Genomic DNA, 22,530 nt, shown 5'->3' on the forward strand with positions numbered 1-22,530 from the left:
AACAAACTGAAATTGAGGTTGTCAGAAAGATAAAATATTTAGGTATCTGGATTACCAACAAAAACATCGACCTATACCAAAATAACTATGTACCGGTGTGGAATAAAATTAAAAAAGATCTGACGCTCTGGACCAGGATGAAACTATCATTCTGGGGAAGAATCTCCATGGTGAAGATGATGCTGCTACCCAGGTTGTTGTTCCTGTTCCAAACACTGCCCATTTTAAAAGGAACAAAGGACTTCAAAGAATGGCAAAAAGCGATTTCTAGATATGTCTGGGAGGGGAAGAAACCAAGAATTAAATTTAAGTTGTTAACAGACGTAACAGAAAGAGGGGGCTTTGCCTTACCAGACATGAGACTTTATTACGAAGCATCATGTCTGTGTTGGTTAAAAGAATGGGTAAAGTTAGAGAACAAAGAGTTATTAGATTTGGAGGGGTACAACAACAGGTTTGGGTGGCACGCGTACTTATGGAAGGATAAAAAGAGAGTGCATAGGGGATTTGGTAGCCACATTTTTAAAGGACCATTAATAGAGGTTTGGGACAGATATAAAAATATATTAGAACCAAGAACACCACACTGGTTGTCCCCACAGGAGATGATAGGTGTAAAAAAAGTTAACATGAAGGAAAAATGGGGGAAGTATGAAGATATGGTTGTTTATGAAGGAGGGAAGTGGAAAGTTAAACCATACGACCAGGTCAAAATGCTCACACAAGGTTGGCTGCATTACTTCCAGATAAATGAGATGTTTAAAACAGAGGTGAAGGAAAGAGGTTACGTAGAAAAAGAATCAATATTCCAAAAAGAGATAATAAATAGTGATTACAAAAACCTCTCCAAAATGTATAAACTACTGCTGGAGTGGAATACGAAGGATGAGGAAGTGAAGTCAGTGATGGTACAATGGGCGAGGGATTTAAGGTATAACATCCAAATGGAAGATTGGGAAAAGCTGTGGAGAGTGAATATAAAGTTTACAGCCTGTACACTACTAAAAGAAAATGTAATGAAGATGCAATACAGGTGGTATATGACTCCTGTAAAATTAGCTAAGATGTATAAGATAGACAATAAGTGTTGGAAGTGTAAACTTATGGAGGGGACGTTTTATCATCAATGGTGGGAGTGCAAGAAAGTTAAAAGCTTCTGGGAGGACGTATATAATGAACTGAAAAAGATGTTAGGCTACACTTTTGTAAAAAAACCAGAAGCTTTTCTACTTTGTATTATGGGAAAGGACATCAGGAGAAAGGACTGTAAACTATTCCAGTACGCGGTCACAGCAGCCAGAATTGTGATAGCCCAGAGGTGGAAGCAGGAAGAAATGCCAACAGTTGCAGAGTGGAGAGCAAAACTGACAGAGTATGCTGAGTTGGATAAATTGACAGGGAAATTAAGATACCTAAAAGACCAAAAGTTTATTGAAGATTGGGGGAAATTTGTGGGTTATCTGGAGAATAAATGTTTTGTAAATACAACGCTAGTGGGTTTTAAAGAGGCACTGTAAAGAACTAACAAGTATTGTTCAAATCGAAATAATGTATAAAGGGAGATATGCATGGCAATATGTAAGGATGGAATGTGTTTCAAAGACTCAAATTCGAAGGAATGTCAACGTCGCTGAAGGAAGTCAAAAATGAATGGAAAGTTCTGTATTTCGGATATATTGTATTTAGAATGAAATTAATAAAAAACTGAAAATTGAAAAAAAAAAAAATGGATGGTATTCAACTAGTCTTTAATCAGAGAATACCCACTGAAACAAATGGCTCTAACTTAGTCATGTTAATCAATGAGAACATCAACCAATATTTTTAAATATGGGTTTCTGTTTGGATTCTTTAAAAAATTGCAGATTAATGTGTGGAAACAGGACGGAGAAGATCTATGAATGAATATGTGCAAAACTGACATGAGACAGAAATAGACTGATCCACTCGTTCCCAATACACAAGGATAGTTCAAGATAGCATGACACAAAGGAGGAGGTAACTGAGGTCAGGTATTCTTGTCACAGGTGTTTTTTGGGCAGTTTCTAAGCGGATGCACTAAAAATACAGTGGTGCCTCACAAGACGAAATTAATTCGTTCCGCGAGTTGCTTCGCCTTGCGATTTTTTCGTCTTGCGGAGCGCGGATTCCCCGGGTATTAATGGCTTTAAGAAAAAGGAAGCAAACCCGCAAGACGTTTTCGTCTTGCGAAGCAAGCCCATAGGGAAATTCGTCTTGCGAAGCACCTCAAAAAACGGAAAACCCTTTCGTCTAGCGAGTTTTTCGTCTTGCGAGGCATTCGTCTTGCGGGGCACCACTGTAGCTTCTGCAGTTTGTACCTGGAGCCCATTTGAAATCTACTTGCAGATATTTCTTTTTAAATATGAAAATTTGATCCAATAGGCAAGGAAACATCCCTGTTTGGATCACCTGGTGTTTTCACTTTTACCTAAAAGCATCTGCGATGGGGTAGGGGAGGTGCCAACTGACCAGAGCAGCAGCAGAGTATTTCAATAAAAATAAAACAACATGTTACAGTACACACAGAATGAAGTAGGGTATAGAGTTCTGATCTGCAAATTGGCACAGACGGCGCAAAAGTCCACTGGGCTGCAACCGGGTAAACTGTAGTTTTGCCGTGTCTGCACAAACCTAAAGAAACACGCAACCCCCCCCCTCAAACTACTGAGAAGGAAAAGTGTGACATTACTGGTTCATATTCATCGGCGTGTTTTTCAAGCTGGCTCAAAAGCGACGCAAGGCCTCCTGGCGCTGCCACGAGCTCAGAAACGGAGCAGCTGTATTTCTCGTCCGCTGAACCAGATGTGAAGGTTCGACATCTTGATATTGGTGGCAAATCCATTGGGAGAAGAGACGGTGGGTTACTAAAGGAAAAGGAAAAGAAGACAAAGAAGGGAATCAAAATTTAGGTTGGCTCCAATGCCTCTGGAGGAGGGTTGAAATTGCAACGGTGGCAATTTATTGATTATATTTTTAACCCATCTCTTGATTCTGAAATGGGATCCTCAGGGCAGTTCACTGGTTTAAAAGACCATCCACACGGCCAAAGCAGAGGAGATGGAGGTAGCCACACTGTAGCTATGTGTTTGCCCTGTTCACCTACATGGGAATGTAGGAGTCAGACCATTATCCATTTAGCACAGTGCTGTCTGCATTGACTGGGCAGGAGTCTCTCCCAGCCATACCTAGAGATGCCATGGATTGAGCTCAGGACCCTCTGCATGGAAAATCGGTGCTCTGCAAGAAAAGCAGGACTGGGACATTATTTTTCAATCAAAAGTGGTGTGTGGGTGAAGGGAGCTGAACCCTCAAGGGTTTGGTGAATATGTCAATTTTGGTTTCTCTCAGTTTCTAGCTTTTCCAGTCTTAAGTTGTTCAGCTCTCCATACTTCCACTTCAGTTTGCAAATTTATTTCTTAACAGTCCTTGTGAAAATTCACCAGTGTTTTCCTGAAAATAACCTCTAAAATACACACTTCTCTATATGCAATTTTACCAAATGCACACATTCTTGCAAACCAAATCCCCCTAATGGAATGCATGTATATCATTTCCACTATAAAATACACGTGTTTTATATTTACCCTAGTATATCTACTTTTGGACACATTACCTGGCCAGAGAGCTGCATTGCAAAATTCAGAGGTGCAAATTTTGAAAGGTGACTTTGTTTTGGTTCGTGTGTTGCTTTGGAAAGCATGATTTAGTAAACTCGCCTTCAGATGCAAATGGAGTCAAATTTCCCCTCCCTCCCTACCCTAGAGTTTACCTCTCTGCAGTTAATCGGCCCAGGCATTTTTCTCTTAAGTCAGTCCCTTTTCAGTTATCAGAACAGGGTTTGGAAGAAAGAGAGGAATTTGTTGCTCTCTTGCTGCAACTGCAATCCCACCCCCAACTGAAACGGATGCAAAAATTAGGATTTCACCTCAAACCCCATTTTAGACATGAATGGGGAATGTTAGGTGCACAGCAAACATGGTTTCCCCCTTCGAGTCTAGCAGGACTCACAACTTATCATGTTAAAAACAAAACTATATTAATTTAACGAAACGAGCCAACAGCACATGCCTGTTCTCAGTTTCTGGTTTCCCTGGTGTCTCATGCGGAGCACAATATATGGTGCGAATAGTTTCCTCTTGGCTGCAGGGCGTTTCATAAGGACTAGCTGCCTCCGCTGCTGATTTGTTGGGGTTTTGGTACAGGGCGGAGCTCCACTTTGTGCTCGCTATCTGGGCCGCATTCGCAGGAAGCTCCTCCCCTCCACTCCCGCTGCTGTCGCTGTAGCTGTCCCTTCGAGAGGGGGACTTGATCCGCTTCCTGCCCTTGTCCATGGCTTCGTTTTCATCAGAGCTGTCGTCTTGCTCCCCGTTAGGTTGCTGAGGGTTGCCTTTGCTGACATCAGGGAAAATCTGCTGAGGGGAATGGATAGGAGTCTGGAAGAAAAAGGACAAGGAAGTATGGCAGAAACAGGACCACACATGTCGGCTGTGGTTCCAGAGAGCGGGTGTCACTATCGTGTGTAATGCACATGTAAGCCCCCACTTGAAGCACCCAAGTTTTCATTGTTTGCATAAAGTACTTTGGAGGCTATTAAACTCCTACACCAGATTAGTAAAAACACTTTTTGTTTGGGTGAAGCTTAAAAGGACCGCCTCTCCCCATATGAACCAACCCAGACTTTGCGATAACATCCAAGACCCTTCTTCTAATGCCTCCTCGATGAGAGGTCTGGAGGGCGGCAACACAAGAACAGGGCCTTTTCTGCAGTGGCTCCCCGTTTGAGGAATGCTCTCCCCAGGGTGATTCGGCTGGCGCCTTCATTATACATCTTCAGGCGAAAACATTCCTCTTCAACCAGGCCTTTGGCTGATTATCACCCTATACCAGTGGTGTCCAAACCTTTTTCAAAGAGGGACAGATTTGATGAAGTGAAGGGCCGTGGGGGCTGACCGTGGGTGTTGAGCTTTTTTTAGGATTGAAGTTGAGGTTTTGTTTTAGGATTTTACCCCAGGAGGAAATAAACCGCCACAGGGACCGATTTAAACTGACTGACAGGCAGGATTGGGCCCTCAAAACAGACTTTGGACATGCCTGCCCTATACCCTTTTAAATGTGATTGCAGGAGGAGGGGATTATTGGTCTGTTTTTGTTTTTATTCTATATTTTGTGTTTTTTATATTGTAATTTTATGTTGCAAACCGCCCTGAGAGCTACGGATGAAGAACGGTATGCAAATAATAGTAGTAGTAGTAAAATAATAATAATAATAATAATAATAATAATAATAATAATAATAATAATAATACAGTGGTACCTCTGGTTACATACTTAATTCGTTCCGGAGGTCCGTTCTTAACCTGAAACTGTTCTTAACCTGAAGCACCACTTTAGCTACTGCCAAGCACAATTTCTGTTCTCATCCTGAAGCAAAGTTCTTAACCCGAGGTAATATTTCTGGGTTCACTGAGTCTGTAACCTGAAGCGTATGTAACCTGAGGTACCACTGTAATGGAATCTTTGATGCACCTTTTCATAAAAAGTCGCTAACAACATCCAATGTGCTACCATTCTTACCAGCAAAGAAGGGTCAATTTCGGGTAGTATCCCAGGAAGTGGCCTGCAGAGGAGAAGGGTGACTTCGGGAGATGTTCCCCTAAGAGCTGAAATAACCTCCTAGATGTAGAAGAGATTCAAAAATCAGGCACAAACGCTGAACAGGAAGGTGCGTCTACAACTGAAACAAGCGAACAGAAAGAGGTGCTGACCTGTTGGGACAATCCTTTTAGAGACGCTCCGTTCACTTTCAGGATGACGTCCCCAACCTCGATCTGTCCGCTTTCTGCAGCCGGTTGCCCTGGGAAGAGCTTTTTAACCCTGACTATGCTGGAACCTGGCTGCTCTGGAGAAACGCTGTCCTCTCGACAGAAACTGAAGCCTAGGCCCGAGCTGTTTTTCACCAGCTTCACCTCAAACGTGTTGTCTGCAGAAAAGAAATGCAAGTGTCATTGCGGCGCTTGATCTCACTCGCTGGTCATGCTTCAAACACTCTCCTCAGGCACCAAGATGCATAAGTACACATCCACAACAAATGGAAAGCAGAAAAATCGATACTCACGCAGCCTAAGATGCTCTGGTTGCTGCAGAAGTATGAGAACAGAACATTTTTATACCACTCGTTAGAAACTTGGGACAAGCTGTCCATCAAGCGAAAGCAGCCAGTACTCCAGAAATTAACTAGACAAGGCTACTTCCACACCATTCATTTAAGCCACTGTGATACAACTTTAACAGCCATGGGTTCACCCAAAGAATCTTGGGAACTGAAGTTTATTAAGGATGCCGAGAGTTGTTAGACCGTTATTACCTTCACAGAGCTGCAATCCCCAGAATTTTCTGGAAGGAGGGGTTGACTGCAAAACCGCTCTGGGAATTGTAGCTTCCCAAGATTCCCTTGGGGCAAGCTATGACAGTTGAAGTGGTACCATAGGGCTTTAAACATAGGTGTGGACGCAGTCCGAGCCACGTGGAAGAGTGCAGAATGGAGGGTGTCAAATGTGAACAATAACTGAACCTTCATAATTTAATTCCTTTGGAACATAGGGCAAGTGATAACGAAAAACCAAACCAAACAACCCAGGATATGAATAAACAGACGAATAGTTAGGAATTCTTTTCTTCACACAAGGGGCCTGGTTTACTTCCAATGGCAACAAAGTCTCAAGTGGGAAAACTGAAACGAACATCAGTAATGACAACTGGAAAGGTTGATGAGAGTTGTTAAGAAGTCCGCTATCTCCCCCACAGAGCTACAATGTGCTTTAACAATCAATCCTTCCCGGGGAACTCTTGAGAATTGTAGATCTGTGAGGGGAACAAGGGCCTCCTAACAGCTCTCAGCACCCTTAACAAACCCTTAACCCCCATCATTTAGCCCAGACACTGAGGTCCAGCTCCGAAGGCCTTCTGGCGGTTCCCTCACTGCGAGAAGTGAGGTTACAGGGAACCAGGTAGAGGGCCTTCTCAGTAGTGGCACCCGCCCTGTGGAACACCCTCCCATCAGATGTCAAGGAAATAAACAACTATCTGACTTTTAGAAGACATCTGAAGGCAGCCCTGCTTAGGGAAGTTTTTAATGTTTGATGTTTTATCGTGTTTTTAATATTGTGTTGGGAGCCGCCCAGAGTGGCTGGGGAAACCCAGCCAGATGGGCGGAATATAAATAAATAATAATAATAGTAATAATAATAATAATAATAATAATTATGGCGTTCCCAAGATTCTTTGGGGGAAGGCGAGACTGTTTAAAGTGGTGTCATAGTGCTTTAAATGTATAGTGCGAATGGGGCCATAGGAAGGGGGAAAATGGAGAACTGGAAGTGATGAAAACAGAGAACAGGTAGGTCAGGTAGGCAAGGAGAAGCGGGCTAATAATAATTACGGTCATTACTGTTTCATCCAAATGGTTTAATTGAGCTCATGAACCAGCCCTGTAGGGCCACTATTATGTTAATGGACTGAATAGAGTGAAAGATTATGAGTCATTGCAAGAAGGGGAGTGCGTGTGTGTAAACTTAATAGTGTTTAGTTTATTTTTAAAGTTATTTTGTTAATAATGATTCTAAATGCCCTAGTGATTTGTTAATCATAAACAGTGGTACCTCGGCTGTCAAACGTAATCCGTTCCAGAAGACTGTTTGACTTCCGAAACATTCGACAACTGAGGCGCAAAAGGCGGTCAGCAAAGTCAATGGAGAATTTTTTTTTTTAATGCAGAAGCCGTTTGACTTCCAAGGCACGTTCGAAAACGGAAGCAATTACTTCCAGGTTTTGAACGTTCAGGTTACAAAACATTTGGCTTCTGAGATGCTCAAAAACCGGGGCACCGCTGTACTATGACTCACACTGTAAGTGTGGTATTAGCCTATTTATTTATTTATTGTTACTAGTCTGTTACTAGTGTTTTATAAATGGCAATTGTTTTAATGATAATCTGTTAATTATATGATATGATTCACACTGTACTTGTGATATTCTATTCTATTATTGTTATTTATTCATTGCTTGTAAGCCACTTTGGTATTCATTTGACTGGAAACGGAATAGAAATACAATCAATAAATCAATAAATCAGGCAATTCTACTCAAAGGGCTGGACACTGCAGTCATTCTAATGTCATGTTATGCCTCGGTCCACTGGCCTGCCATTTTAGAGATAAAAATAACCAATTAAGGGTCAAGCCCACTTTGCATTCCGACAGAATCTCACCGTCAGTGACAAAGTTGTAGTCTCTGGCATGCGTCATTTTCTTCACTGGTCTCTCTGGGGCCCCACTGTGATTGGGCTGGTTTGGAGGTGTGCACTGTGGCGTAACTGGAGCATGGACTCTGGCGGCTGGAGGCTGGCCCTTTTCCAACACCAGGCGAACCTCCTGCAGGAACAAGCGTACAGACACTTAGCCGTGGAAATAAAAGAAAAGGTCAGCACAGGATGAAGTATGCAGCACCAGGGCCTTTTTAGTGGTGGCTCCACACCTGTGGAATGCTCTCCCCACAACTGAGGTGCATGTCGCCGCACCATTGTTTCCTTTTAGGAAACAGGAAAAGACACAACTCTTCTGACCAGCTCATGGATGAGGGTATCAGCAGATGAAATGATTTGTGAATAATTTTCTTGAATGGATAACCAATTCACGTCGCGAATCTCCTAAGAAATGAATGCTTGCATTTGAGTCTTGCCTCTGCCAGTTGTTGTTGTTGTTGTTTAGTTGTTTAGTCGTGTCTGACTCTTCATGACCCCATGGACCAGAGCACGCCAGGCACTCCTGTCTTCCATTGCCTCCCACAGTTTGGTCGAACTCATGCTGGCAGCTTCAAGAACACTATCCAACCATCTCATCCTCTGTCGTCCCCTTCTCCTTGTGCCCTCCATCTTTCCCAACATCGGGGTCTTTTCCAGGGAGTCCTCTCTTCTCATGAGGTGGCCAAATTATTGGAGCCTCAGCTTCAGGATCTGTCCTTCCAGTGAGCACTCAGGGCTGATTTCCTTAAGAATGGAGAGGTTTGATCTTCTTGCAGTCCATGGGACTCTCAAGAGTCTCCTCCAGCACCATAATTCAAAAGCATCAATTCTTCGGCGATCAGCCTTCTTTATGGTCCAGCTCTGACTTCCATATATCACTAACCTCAAATAAGGAAGTACCCCTGCATTGCAGAAGCAGCCAGAATATGTGGACGGCACCAGGATTAGCTTGACCTTTGCCACACAGTTCTGGAAGAGCCACCACATACCTTTGAAGATAGCAGCTGCACAGCCTAACGTTTCAAAAGCCACGGTTCCTGGGAATACTCTGGCATCTGCTGCTTTTGCCACACAGGGGAGAGCAGCGGCTGCCAGAATAAGCAAGCCACTTCTGCCATGACTGAGAATGGCTTGGTGGATGGTGGCAGAAGCAATAGTCGTTCCTCCTCCCAGGAACTTCCTGCAACTTAGAAATGCAACATAGGAATTGGCCCCAGAGAAACAAGGCTGTAAACCTCCTACCTGGCCGGTATTCCTCAGGATTTCCACAGCTTGTTTATGGGTAGCTCCTTCCAAAGTAACCCCGTTGACAGAAAGCACACGGTCACCTAGGAACCAACAACGAAGGGTTATAGCAATCCCGTAAGCAGAGGCTAAGCACAACCCTACGAAATATGTCTCCTCTCCTCCAGTCAACAGCCATTCACTTGAGAAAGACTTGTGCAGGATAAAGCACCAGTGGAATGAAAACATGAACAGAACCTTCTTGGCCAGGTCAAGGGTCCGTCAAGACCAGCGTCCTGTTTCCAATAGTGGGCAGCCAGATGTCCCTGAATCTGACCAGCCATCCCCGTCCCCAGCATCTGATCTCCAAAAATATGCTGCCTCTGTACACTGAGGTCCTAAACAGCTACCGAGGCTGGTAGGGTCTTCATAGGCCCAACTAAGTGCCCCCCTTTTCTCATATTCTCCAAGAATCACGGCTATTCAGGAAGCTGCAAAACCCCAATGTGAAAATAAAGGTTAATTATACTTGCCTTTTTGAATTCTACCATCAGCTTCAGCTGCTCCCTTAGGAATAACAGCTTTTACATACAGGCCTCCATGCCTCACGTTGGTGTTCACACCACCCTGCAGATTAATAAATTGGACGAATGTTACGACCTTAATGGAAAGTCAGATATCCGAAACCAAAAGCACCAACCCAATCCTTTAAAGGAATCCAGAACATACTCATGCAGGCTATCAGCAAGGACAAGCGGCAGCCGAAAATGAAACCCAGAAGGAATTATTTTCTTTTCTTTTCTTTTTTGAGCCCCATGCAAGCAAAGAGATGGTTTCCAAGGCTTCTTCTGGGTACAGAATTCTAGTTTAAAGTTCTGGTAACAGAACTATTGAGAATATTTGTGAAGGTTAACAAAGCATGAGTCTGAGGGTCCATCATGCATGTCATTCAGATACAGACAGACACAGAGAGGGGAAAACTAAGGTGCACTGCTTCTTCTTGAGTTGTGGAAAGCTGAGTTGGGGGGAAAAAGGAAACTTCAGTAGGCTAGGTGGTGGGTTTCTTCTAATGTCTGAAAATGCAGTTTGCTCACCATTTCCTGCTAAGTTTACTGTGCCTTTAACTGCTGCACAACAGGCAAGAATCCAACAGGTGAAGCTTTCCCTACTGCTGCATCTCCAAAAAGGGAAAAGCTCAATTGTTGGATTTCTTTTTGCGCAACATTGCAGAAAGCACAATCGGGGGAGGGGGGAACCTGTCCACTTTAAGAAATGTAGTTCTTGAGCAAGAAGGGGTCTATGAATCCCTAAACTGGAAGGATCTGAGGCTCTTCAGAATTGTTGGCCACCCACTCCCATTGACCCAGCCAGCACGGCCAATGACGATGGGAGGTGTACCTCAGTAACAACTGGAGGGCTACAGGTTCCCCATCTCTGCTTTTAGCAAAAGGCTACTCCTTCCTTAAGAGTGTCCACTTCCTATGCTTTTAAACTAGCAGGCTTATTTTACGTATGCTTAAAGGTAAAGGTAAAGGGACCCCTGACCATTAGGTCCAGTTGTGACCAACTCTGGGGTTGCGACGCTCATCTCGCTTTATTGGCCAAGGGAGCCGGCGTACAGCTTCTGCGTCATGTGGCCAGCATGACTAAGCTGCTTCTGGTGAACCAGAGCAGCGCACGGAAACACCATTTACCCTCCCACCGGAGTGGTACCTATTTATCTACTTGCACTGTGATGTGCTTTCGAACTGCTAGGTTGGCAGGAGCAGGGACCGAGCAACGGATTTGAACCGCTGACCTTCTGATCAGCAAGTCCTAGGCTCTGTGGTTTAACCCACAGCGCTACCTGCGTCCCTTTTTAATGCTTACTTTTAAATGTATGCTCAGTAGGTTCACTCCTATGTAGGTGTTAATAGGATTCCAAGCTGACAGCATTTAGTACAGGGCCAGCAAAACACATTTGCTTTCTGTTTCAGATTAGCACCAACGTGCTCACAATACTGTGCAAGTGTGCTACAGGGAAGCAGGAAATGTGTTTTAATTTTTATGGCAAACTGATTTACTTTGAAAAGGATGAGAACTCTAGATTATTTGGACAAATGCCTTGGGGAATATGCCTGAGCTGATCTCCTTGGGTGAGCCACAAATACCTCTTCTAGTGATCTGCATTTACTCAACTCTCCTTGTCCAAACTGCTTTCCAAAATTATGAGATGCAATCCTTCAATCTGATCTTTGGAAAGTGAACCAAAGATTGCCATTAAAAAAGCACTTTCAGACACCCCCACAAAAAGCAATAAACACAAGGACACGGCATTGTATACCCGCTTTCGGAGTTTTATCTTTAAAGTGACATTGTCAAGTAGTTGCAGCCCATTAAGTATGAATGATCATGTACAGAACTCAGCTTATGTTCTTATAAAATTGAAAAGGCATGCCAAAAACTGAGGTTACTGCTGCCAGCTTCTAACCCAGAAATGGTCAATATGCTGAGCAGTCAAGAGTCAATGCAATTGCAGGTTCTTCTACCCTGTTCCTTCTGCCCCCTCCCCAAAGTTACTGGGGTGGGGTGCAACTAAAACTCTGCTTGATACAACAGGCAGAGTGGGGTGTTTGCGCAAATGAAGGGATGGAGGCAGAATAAGGTGAAAGAAGGCATAGCTGTGCCACCTCCCTCAGCATCCATGAGTTACAACTCAGAGAAATTGTGCATAAATATAAATATTTGGTAGTATTCTGCTTCGCAACCAGCAGAGGGAACTCAGAGGATGTGTGACAAGGCTATATCGACTCCTCTGGCGATGCGGTCAGGTGCCAATAAATGGCAACAGAACCACATACAAAGTCAAGAGTTAAGCTTGAGAGGTAATTCACTGATTTCAGCTGTCTTTCTGCAGGGAGGAGAGTCACAACTGCAAGTCTGCAGTGTTCTAAATACAAGTAGGGAAAGTACGCATTTTTGTTGTTGTTGCTTCCACCCATGGTATGCATAGTAATACATTAGGAAACTCGATTCTGATCTTAGCCGTAGTTTACGCATGAATTAGGGCAGCTCTGCGCATCATGAGTGCTGTGGGAAATACTGGTATTTCACACAGGAAATACATAAAATGTGGATGCCCTACATGAGCATCTGGCAATAATGCTGGGTGGGAAAATTGTGGTCCTCCAGATGTTGGACTGCAACTCCCATCATCCTAGAATCTGGCAATTTTGGTTTTTCCTCAGTTTCTGATTTTCCAATCCTAAATTCAGTTGTCCACAAAAATTTGCATTTTTTTTAAAAAAATCACGAACTTTCACCACTATTTTTGTGAGAATTTCTCCCAATATACATGTTGGAATAATTTTTTTGCTGAATGTACATGCTTTAGAAAAGCAATGTCCTCTCAAATAATGCATGTTGAATGTTATTTCCCCTAATAAACACATTTTTATGGACACTTCACCCCAGTGTATGCGTTTTTGTACACATTACATTGCAAAAGTCGGGGAACTGCAAATTTCGAAGGATGGCTGTATTTTGGCTCCTGCATCATTTTGGAAAACGAAAACAGGGAGGTTTGCCTTTAACTGAGAACTCAACTGAATTGCTCCCCCAAACCTAGCTGGAGTCCAACAATATGTGATGCACAACATAGTTTGCTTTACTGTGATGTATGAACCAAGTCACTCTGTGTGTGCATTTTTTTCCGAACAAAACATAACACTCGGGTTTCTCTTGATGTGCAGAACTTGCCCTGAATCCTTCCCCTTTGCATGTAATGTCATGCAGAACCTCAGCCTTGAGAGTTGTTGAGAGAAGTTAAATATTAGCAGCAGGTTTAACTACTTGACAGTGCCTCTTTAAGGTCCACTGCTACCCTGTAAACCATACATTTTTAACAGGTCGCTTGGAGTGGAGGAAAAAAGAGAAAACAGGTAAAAACCTTGTCAAACAGTACCGTGACACTTATTCCCAAGCCGTTATCATTTTTGGCCAGTTCGACCTCAAAGATATCTCCAGGTTTAAGAGGCGGTGAAGAAAACTTTTTAGAATTCATTGAGTTGGCCAAATTCATGAAGTAAGGCTCCTTTACAAAAAAACAGACAAAAAAACAGAGAGAGAGGAAAAGACAAAAAAAAAAAGAGAGTATACCCTGTTAGAGAAGTGATTTGTGATTAGGACTGTATTACATATTCAGCAGGGATAGACAAAGGTTTGAAACGGGGGTAAAATGAGATTACACGAACATAAATATTTACACATGCACAAACACAACGCAAATAAAAAACAGGAAAGCACTCTCGAAATCTAAGCAGATATATCCAAATGAAACTACCATTTGATGCAGTGTTTCAGGCGACATTCATGATGTTATGGATCAAAGCGTCTTCAGCGACAGATCTCCCAGAATGAAGGAATCAATATGCCAATATTTGCTTGGGTCAGATACACTGCCAAAATTGCTTGGCGTGATGCAGCCATGTGTGGGCAGTTGATCTATAAAAGCATTATATGCCTGAGCAAGCGGTCAGCTGACCTACAGGACCCTCACGTGACCCAGTCACAGAAGGCACCAGGTGGGCAAGTTTTGGCTAAGGAGCAGGAGGGGTAAGATAAAGGATGTTAAAATGGGATTTTAACATCCCCCCGAGGGGAGCGGGATATTCCAGGATCAGACTAAGAGGGAAATAGTAAAGGTAAAGGGACCCCTGACCATTAGGTCCAGTCGTGACCGACTCTGGGGTTGCGGCGCTCATCCCGCTTTATTGGCCAAGGGAGCTGGCGTACAGCTTCTGGGTCATGTGGCCAGCATGACTAAGCCGCTTCTGGCGAACCAAAGCAGCGCACGGAAATGCTGTTTACCTTTCTGCCGGAGCGGTACCTATTTATCTACTTGCACGTTGACGTGCTTTCGAACTGCTAGGTTGGCAGGAGCAGGGACTGAGCAACGGGAGCTCACCCCGTCGTGGGGATCCGAACCGCCGACCTTCTAATTGGCAAGTCCTAGGCTTCTGTGGTTTAACCCACAGCGCATGTAAATAAGCTCCTATTTCTGCTGCCTAGGAAGGAGGCATAAAGCAAGGAGATCTCTGGGGTACTCCATACACAGGGGATGGAGAAATTCTCTATGTCACCCAAAGAAAGCCTTTGCCCAGACCACACCTACTCCACATGGACTTTCTTTCCACCCTTGGGTGTCCTTATCTGAATGGAATATAGCTCCATCACGAAAAACGGTCCTTGCCTGTAAACAAATTCTGTGACTTATAGAGGCAACAAAAATTACCCTGATAGGGCTGCAGCAGGGCTAATAGTCCAAGTGGGTGGGGGAGAAGTAAAATGAGAGGAAATAAATGTCGCATAAATGACTCATGTCTTGGCCTACTGAATTCGCCACGATTATCCCATAAGGCAGCCGTCGCCACCTGGAACAGCATCTAACTCTCTATAAAGCATTTAGCGTGCTGCTGTCCTGTTTACCAGCAACCCTCCTGTTGAGACCTCAATAAGCGGAGACATCTCAAGTGTCCATTTCCCAGGCAGGTGGGGATTTGCCGGGGTGGGGAACCTCACGATAAGTAGTGCAAGCGTGCTGAAATGGGCTTTCCAGAGGGCTCTTTTGAAACCAAAACCAAGCTCTTGTCTTCTCTTTTGCTGATCACATAGGCTAATATACACTTGCAAGGAATTTCTCCTTGGGAAAAAAAGCCCCCAAAGCGTTAGTAAAAGGTGCCAGAGCGGTTAAGCAATGGAAGCGCCGGTGGGCGATCCCCCCTAGTCCATCTCACTCCCTTGTTTTAATTTTGAAATAAACCGGTAATTATAGTAAGACCTCATCCACACCATGAATTGAAAGCACTCTTATACCACTTTCACAACTGTGGCTTGCCCCAAGGAATCCTGGGAACTGTTAAGATTGCTAAGAGTTCCTAGGAGACCCCGTCTCTCCTCACAAAGCTACCATTTGAAGAGGTTGAGCAATTAATCCTCTTTCCCAAGGAACTCTGGGTACCAGCAGCTCCATGAGGGAACTAGGGGTCCCCTAACAACTCTCAGCCCCTTAAGAAACCAGTTCCCAGAATTCTTGGGGGGGGGACCATGACTGTTTAAAGCAGCATCATGGCGCTTTAAAGGTATGGTGTGGATGGTATGGAGATAAAAAACACACAAAGTGGTGTAGAAATGGACTATGCCTTTTTGGCGGCTGCTGTTGCTGGTTCCTGGCTGCTGGAGTAAGTGGCTTCATCCATGTCAGAATCTCCTCGGTCAGAATACTCCACGGTTTCCGCCGCCCCAGACTTTTTGGCCTTTGCTGTGTTTGCCTCCGAAGATGCTCCGCTTCTTTCGCTGAATTTGGAAAGGGCAAGCTGGGAATCGATGCAATTCTGGTATTCCGGCTGCGGCTTGTCGCCGATATGGTTACCGAAACCACCATTTGTTTGGCTCTGGGACAGGCTGGCGCTCTCGGTCCTGGAGTCTTGGGAGCTGAGGCTTCCGTCCCGTTTACCCGAGCCAAGGCCAGATAAGCTCCCAGAGGTAGGCCTCTGCTGGCTCAGTGGCCGGTTGTGTTCCTCTGAAGACGACTCTGCCTCATTGTCTGGTGTCAGTGGCGGCCTTTTAAAATACCCCTTTGTGCCACTGAGGAGATTTGATGGTGCTAAGGAGAAAGGGAAATTCCCAATAGTAAGCATTATTTAAATAACCTAATACAGTCGTAAAGGTAAAGGTAAAGGGACCCCTGATCATTAGGTCCAGTCGTGTCCGACTCTGGGGTTGAGGCGCTCATCTCGCTTTACTGGCCGAGGGAGCCAGCGTACAGTTTCTGGGTCATGTGGCCAGCATGACTAAGCTGCTTCTGGCGAACCAGAGCAGCACACAGAAACGCCGTTTACCTTCCCGCCGGAGTGGTACCTATTTATCTACTTGCACTTTGATGTGCTTTCAAACTGCTAGGTTGGCAGGAGCAGGGACCGAGCACCGGGAGCTCACCCTGTCGCGGGGATTCGAACCGCCGACCTTCTCATCGGCAAGTTCTAGGCTCTGTGGTTTAACTCACAGCGCCACCCGCGTCCCACAATACAGTCATACCTTGGGTTAAATATGCTTCAGGTTGAGCGTTTTCAGGTTACGCTCCGTGGCGACCCGGAAGTAATGGAATGCATTACTTCCGGGTTTTGCCACTAGTGCACGCGCAGACGCTCAAAATGACGTCACGCGCATGCACAGAAGCGGCGAATCGCGGCCCGTGCATACGCAGACGCAGGTTGCGTTCTACTCAGGATGCAAACAGGGCTTCGGAACGGATCCTGTTCGCATCCAGAGGTACCACTGTACACTGGTCAGTTGAGACATACATATCTCAGCTTAATAATCCAAAATATGCACAGGTCTTGTGCCTGGGTGCTCCACCCTACAGCCAAATCCTTCCCTCTTTCCGTCTCAGCCCTACATGGGCCACTAGAAATCAGAAACGTGCCAACCCTACTGAGTTTCAGACAACTGGTAAAAACTGTCTTATTTCATGAGGCCTTTGCACCCAGAATGCTTCTCAGATGTTTCATGTTTTATTTGCTTTGGAGATTTAAATTTTAAGTTTCGGAGGTTTAATTTAGTTTTAAAATTTTCTATATTGTATGTTTTTATTGCTGCACACCACTGTGTCGTGAAAGGTGGGAAATAAAATTTCAAGCCAACAAGCAAATAAATAATAAATAAAATACATTATGCTGCAATTTCCTATTACATCTGAACTGAGAATCTGATTGCCAAGATCCTAAATCATGCTTGGAAGCTGGATTTAAGATCATTATCTGTTCTGATCTTGGTAATCCCACTTCAGATATAACAGGGAGCAATGGATTCTTGATGCGGGAAATGTTGGAACCACAATGCATCAGGATGAGACAAAGGAAGGTTCATCCGAGGATGGAATGTGCAGGTACAAAAATCCTGTGTGGGCCTCAGTTTCACCTCACATTTTTAGCTTTCAATACTCAAACCTGCCAGTATTAAAGGTAACGCTGAGAGGATTTACAGGCCCAAGAACAAATGAAAGACGAACTCCAACCAAACATGGCCAATGAGATGATTTGGAGGCTAGCATCAGCCCTGGAATGGATGGACATGTCAATTTCATTTTCTCTTCAGTTCTTAATTCTCCACATTTCTGCTACAGTTTGCGAATTTATTTTTGAAGTGCCCTTGTGTGTGGATCCAGCACTTTTGTGTGGATTTCTCCTGTATTTTTATAAACAATTTTGCCTCATACATGTGGTTTCTTCCAAAGCAATTTCCCCTAATATTTTTGTATGCTATTTTCACTAATATATGCATTTAGATGCACACTTCAGTATATGCATTTCTTTGTACAAATTACTTGGCTGGAGAACTGCATTGCAAAATTCCAAGAAGTGCGAATTTTGAAGTACTGTATGGTCAAGTTTCAGTTTGTGTGTTGTTTTGGAAACTGCGAATCAGGTTTAGTTCACTTTTAAATGCAAATTGACCTGAATTTCTCCTCCATCCCTAATTGGCACCCAGGTCAGGAAACTTTAGGCCAAACTGACCCTTTCCTTAATGGCCTTTTAAGCAGGTTATAAAAACATTTTTGCTTCAACAGGCCTTTAGTCTGGTTTCCCCTCATGCGAAGCCTTTTGGAGACTCCTAGCTCTCTGCTTTTACTACTTATAAGTTGTTGGACTTTTGCTTTTGGAATTTTACTGTCTGCTTTTAGTGACTGCAAGTGTCCTTGTGGGCCTATCTGGGCTGAAAGGCAGGGTACAAATATTTAGACAGACAAACAAACAACCCTGATTTAATGAGCTATGTCAGCTTATCAATTCCATCCACCCCCAGCGATCTGCAACTTTGCTCCAAAGCTGTCCCTTTCCTTCCACCCACAAGCTAATTTTATCGGATGATAAATTATGCTAGCTGGGTGTTAATTGGCAAGTTTTAGTGTTGCAGAACCCCTGGATATGTGGCTGAAGGTGTAGCCAATTCCTGCTAAAACCTGCTGCACAACAGTGCCTTAAGGGGAACATGGAAATTTCTTTCTAATTGCAACAACAAGAACAACTGCAACTGGGTTGAGCTATTGTGTATAGATGTATGAAAGGAGAAAAACTGAGCAGAATTTGCAGATTACACCAATTATTTGTCTAAGACAGGGGGGTGAGGAATTTCTGGCCAGTGGGTCAAATTTGGCCCAGCATGGCTGTCTTCCCTGAACCATGCCTACCTACCTCATATGTGATGTCAGGTGTGAGGCAGGTACAGAAGTGGCTGGATCAATCACACAGCTGATCCCTGCAGAAAGTAGCCTTGCTAGAGCTCTGCTCTGTGCTTTGGCAAGAATAGGTTTATAGCAAATCCCTTTGTGCTGTGGTTTCCAAGCACCCAACAACCAGGTGACTATTAGGCACTTAGGAAGTGCTGCACAAGGGACTCTGACAGGTGGGCGGGATAATGCCAATTGATTGACAGGTGGGGGGCAGACAGCAATCTTGCCCATCAGGCAAAGAAAGGTCCTCACTGCTGATAACACTTAGTGGAATACCTTTTGTATGCCCCTCCTTAGGCTGCGAGATGACAAGGGTCACTTCTTCTGGAGCATGCTCAATAATTTCCAGCGCTGTGTGATGGCGGACCCCTTCCAAGCTCACACTGTTCACTGATATCAAGCGGTCCCCTATGGAGAGAGATTGATTCAGAGATCAAAACAATACATTTTCAAGCTTTTACAGAGGGGCCATGAAGCAATCCACTGACTGCTGCAGATGTTCAACATCCATTTAGTGCTTGGTGCAATGCAAACGGTGGACAAATCTGGCAATTTCAGTTTCTCATTTTTCCAATATTAAGTTTGGTTTGGCTCATTTCTGCCTATATTTGCGTGAAAATATGGTAAAAAGGTAAAGGACCCCTGGATGGTTAAGTCCAGTCAAAGGTGACTATGGGGTTGTGGTGCTCATCTCGCTTTCAGGCCAAGGGAGCTGGTGTTTGTCCACAGACAGCTTTCCAGGTCATGTGGCCAGCATGATTAAACAGCTTCTGGCGCAACAGGACACTGTGATGAGTGCCAGAGCGCACAGAAACACCGTTTACCTTCTCGCTACAGCGGTACCTATTTATCTACTTGCACTGGTGTGCTTTCGAACTGCTAGGTTGGCAGGAGCTGGGACAGAGCAATGGGAGCTCACCCTGTCATGGGGCTTCAAACCACTGACCGTCCGATTGGCAAGCCCAAGAGGCTCAGTGGTTTAGACCACAACACCACCCGCGTACACACACACACACACACACACACACACACACACACAGAGTCTGCATGAAAATTCATAAGCATTTTCACCAATATTTTAAAAATTGTATGCAGTTCCCCTTAGCATATGCATTTTCCCAAGCAATGGCTCTCATGATGCCTTGAATGGGAAAGTCTTGTATCACATAAGTTCTTCACTGGTTCTTTTGGACCCAGATTTAAATCATCTCCACACGGCCATTATGCTTACTGTGCGACTATCTTGGGCTAGTGACTATCTCTCAGCCTAACCTACCTCACATAGTCATCATTTGGCTAAAATGGGTGCAGGGAAAGGTGGGATGAAAATATAATAAGGATAAAACAAGAGTGATGGGTATTTAGGATACCCCTTGTGGTTATGTTTTGGTTGTTGGTGGTTGTTGGTGTCTAAATAAAAAACTTCAAAGCAGCTGTGTGGGGCTGTTCATTTTCCCAGAGAAGGAGTTTTTTCTTCCTTGTCTCTTCCCCTACACAGCACCCTTCTGAAGTTGCTATTATTAGCCCCATTGGTTCTGGGGAGGGAGGGAGACAGGAGATAATACCCACCCCCTACAATGTTTCCCCAAGCAAATTAGACCCCACCCCGAGGGGTGTTTCAACAAAGGGAGAGAATGCTAATGGATCTCTCTCACATCACCGTCTAGTTTGGTCCTGATAAGAAGCACTGAAACTTTATTTTCCCAAGATGAGCTGTTAAGCTATAAACTAACAAACCAAACAACAGGCAGCCATCAATTGCAGATGGTTAGCAATATAGCTCGCCTACATAAAAAGTGTAATTGCCTGATAGGGCCATTCGATGCATTTCATTTTCCAAAATTAGCGGCAAGCGTGTCTTCCAATCACTTCTAATGTCATTGCCAATGGCAACATTCAGTATTTCAACATTAATACATATGCAGTAACTTTTGTTCATTATATTTGTTTTTTTAAGTCAGTGTTTTTAATATTCTGGGAGTATTTCTACTGCTTTCTTTCAACATACAGTAGCAAGCCTAAGATTTACCTGGTTTTAGTGATCCCTGCAAATCCGCTGGTCCTCCAGGAGTTATCGAGTGAATGAAAATCCCAAGGTCAAGCTTTCCAGTTTTCTCCCCACCAGTGATCTGAAACCCTGTTTAAAGCAGTCATTTAGTAAATTTTGTAAAACATTCATGGCAATGTTTCATGAGATTTTCAGAGACCCATTGACCATGGTTTACTAAGAATTTCATATTGGGTGTCCTCCAATATCTTAGATAAGGATAATGGTCAGTTTACCCCAATGGGGAATCTAGAGGTAGGGCATAAGACCATACTGATGACTTTATATCATCAAGTGTTAAGTCTGTTCCAATGTCTGATAGCTTTCTAAGTCTGGGGACATTTCATTCAAAAACAAAGGCATCTTCCAGACTGAACTCCACCACAACCTGCTCCACCTAATCAAGCGATATGCTCAATTTTTGTTCATTTCTGTCTTTACAGATGACGTTCAAAGTGACATCAACTCACCTAAGCCATACTTCTCATCTTTTTTCAAGTTTACCAAGCTGATCTCCCTTTCTGGCACCGACAGTGGATTTTGCTTTGTTTGTAGAACGTCTGTAGGGAAAGGGAGGTGGGGAAGTCACTGAGATACAGGAGGGTATATTTATTTCTTGGAACATGACATAACATGAAGGACTTGAAACCTTTCAAGTCAAGCTTCACTTGAATTTGCTGTGTAATTAAAAACAGCTCTTCTTGCATCTCAAGAGGGGCATTAATGATAGGGCTCAACACGGCTTCAACATTTTGGGGAAAGGAAGTTCTTCTCCTTCCTACATGAAACACATCCTTTAGGACATGCAATCTGGTGAACATTTAACAATTTTATCTCCACAAAGCAATCAGGCCCCGTTTTGAATATGTGTATATTAATGCATGCAGATTGCATCTAACTCAGCGCCTTTGCACGGTCTTCCAGAGTCAGATATTCCTCATGCAAGACAACTTATGGTTCTGGAAGTGATGCCACGCTACAGGGGCTTCATGTAGTGGAAGAACTAGCCAGGCCCATGCAGGGGGAGGGCAGCTGTGTCCACTTGCCCCGGGCCTTGGAGGGCTAAGCTGGCCAGCCCCCCCCCCCGCTAGACTTTCACTGTGATGCCAAGGCCAGTTCTGCATGGGCCTGCTTCCATAATATTCCATAATATAAAAAGGTAAAGGGTCCATTAGGTCCAGCCGTGACCGACTCTGGGGTTGCGGCGCTCATCTCGCTTTATTAGCCGAGGGAGCTGGCGTACGGTACCTATTTATCTACTTGCACTTTGACGTGCATTCGAACTGCTAGGTTGGCAGGAGATTCCATAATATAATGGAACTATATTAAACAGGGGCACAAGATGAGTGACTGGACCAGTGTGTGAAGTCCCCTGATCTCTCTATTTTAAAGGACTCATAGCTCAGTGGGAGAGCCACATGCTCTGCATGCAAAAGGCCACAGGTTCAATCCCCGACATCTCCAAGTAAGGCTGGAGATTGTGGAGTGCTACTGCCAGTCAGTGTTGGCAACACTGAGCTAGACAGTCCAGCTGTCCAACTGGTTATCAAGACAGCTTCTTACATTCCTAATCATTGCAGTGCAACTGTTCCTGTTGCAATGTTTATCTAGGAACAAGCTATCTGCTTTTTATAAAGAGGAGCTGTGGTACTTAAGTGCTTCAGTGGGGGG

The 22,530-nt window shown here is 44.2% G+C and overlaps 1 protein-coding gene across 6 annotated transcripts in view; it reads right to left on the reverse strand.

Annotated features, from left to right (window-relative positions):
- Positions 1 to 22,530, reverse strand: part of PTPN13 (protein tyrosine phosphatase non-receptor type 13) — a 172,979-nt gene that overhangs the window by 28,719 nt on the left and 121,730 nt on the right. For 4 of the 6 annotated variants that reach the window (XM_081876583.1, XM_081876581.1, XM_081876586.1 and 1 more), the window contains 12 exons: positions 21,330 to 21,419; positions 20,842 to 20,949; positions 19,089 to 19,220; positions 15,724 to 16,187; positions 13,473 to 13,616; positions 10,078 to 10,171; positions 9,563 to 9,648; positions 8,288 to 8,450; positions 5,787 to 6,001; positions 5,596 to 5,694; positions 4,090 to 4,454; positions 2,711 to 2,885 (listed from right to left, as the gene is read on the reverse strand). In XM_081876583.1, the coding sequence (XP_081732709.1) occupies positions 2,711 to 2,885; positions 4,090 to 4,454; positions 5,596 to 5,694; positions 5,787 to 6,001; positions 8,288 to 8,450; positions 9,563 to 9,648; positions 10,078 to 10,171; positions 13,473 to 13,616; positions 15,724 to 16,187; positions 19,089 to 19,220; positions 20,842 to 20,949; positions 21,330 to 21,419 (2,135 nt within the window). The remainder of the gene's footprint in view (positions 1 to 2,710; positions 2,886 to 4,089; positions 4,455 to 5,595; positions 5,695 to 5,786; positions 6,002 to 8,287; positions 8,451 to 9,562; positions 9,649 to 10,077; positions 10,172 to 13,472; positions 13,617 to 15,723; positions 16,188 to 19,088; positions 19,221 to 20,841; positions 20,950 to 21,329; positions 21,420 to 22,530) is intronic. The other 2 variants (XM_081876584.1, XM_081876585.1) reach the window with 1 other exon arrangement.

The sequence above is a fragment of the Podarcis erhardii genome (genome assembly GCF_964252035.2).
Source record: "Podarcis erhardii genome assembly, chromosome: 9".
NCBI classification, from domain to species: Eukaryota; Metazoa; Chordata; class Lepidosauria; order Squamata; family Lacertidae; genus Podarcis; species Podarcis erhardii.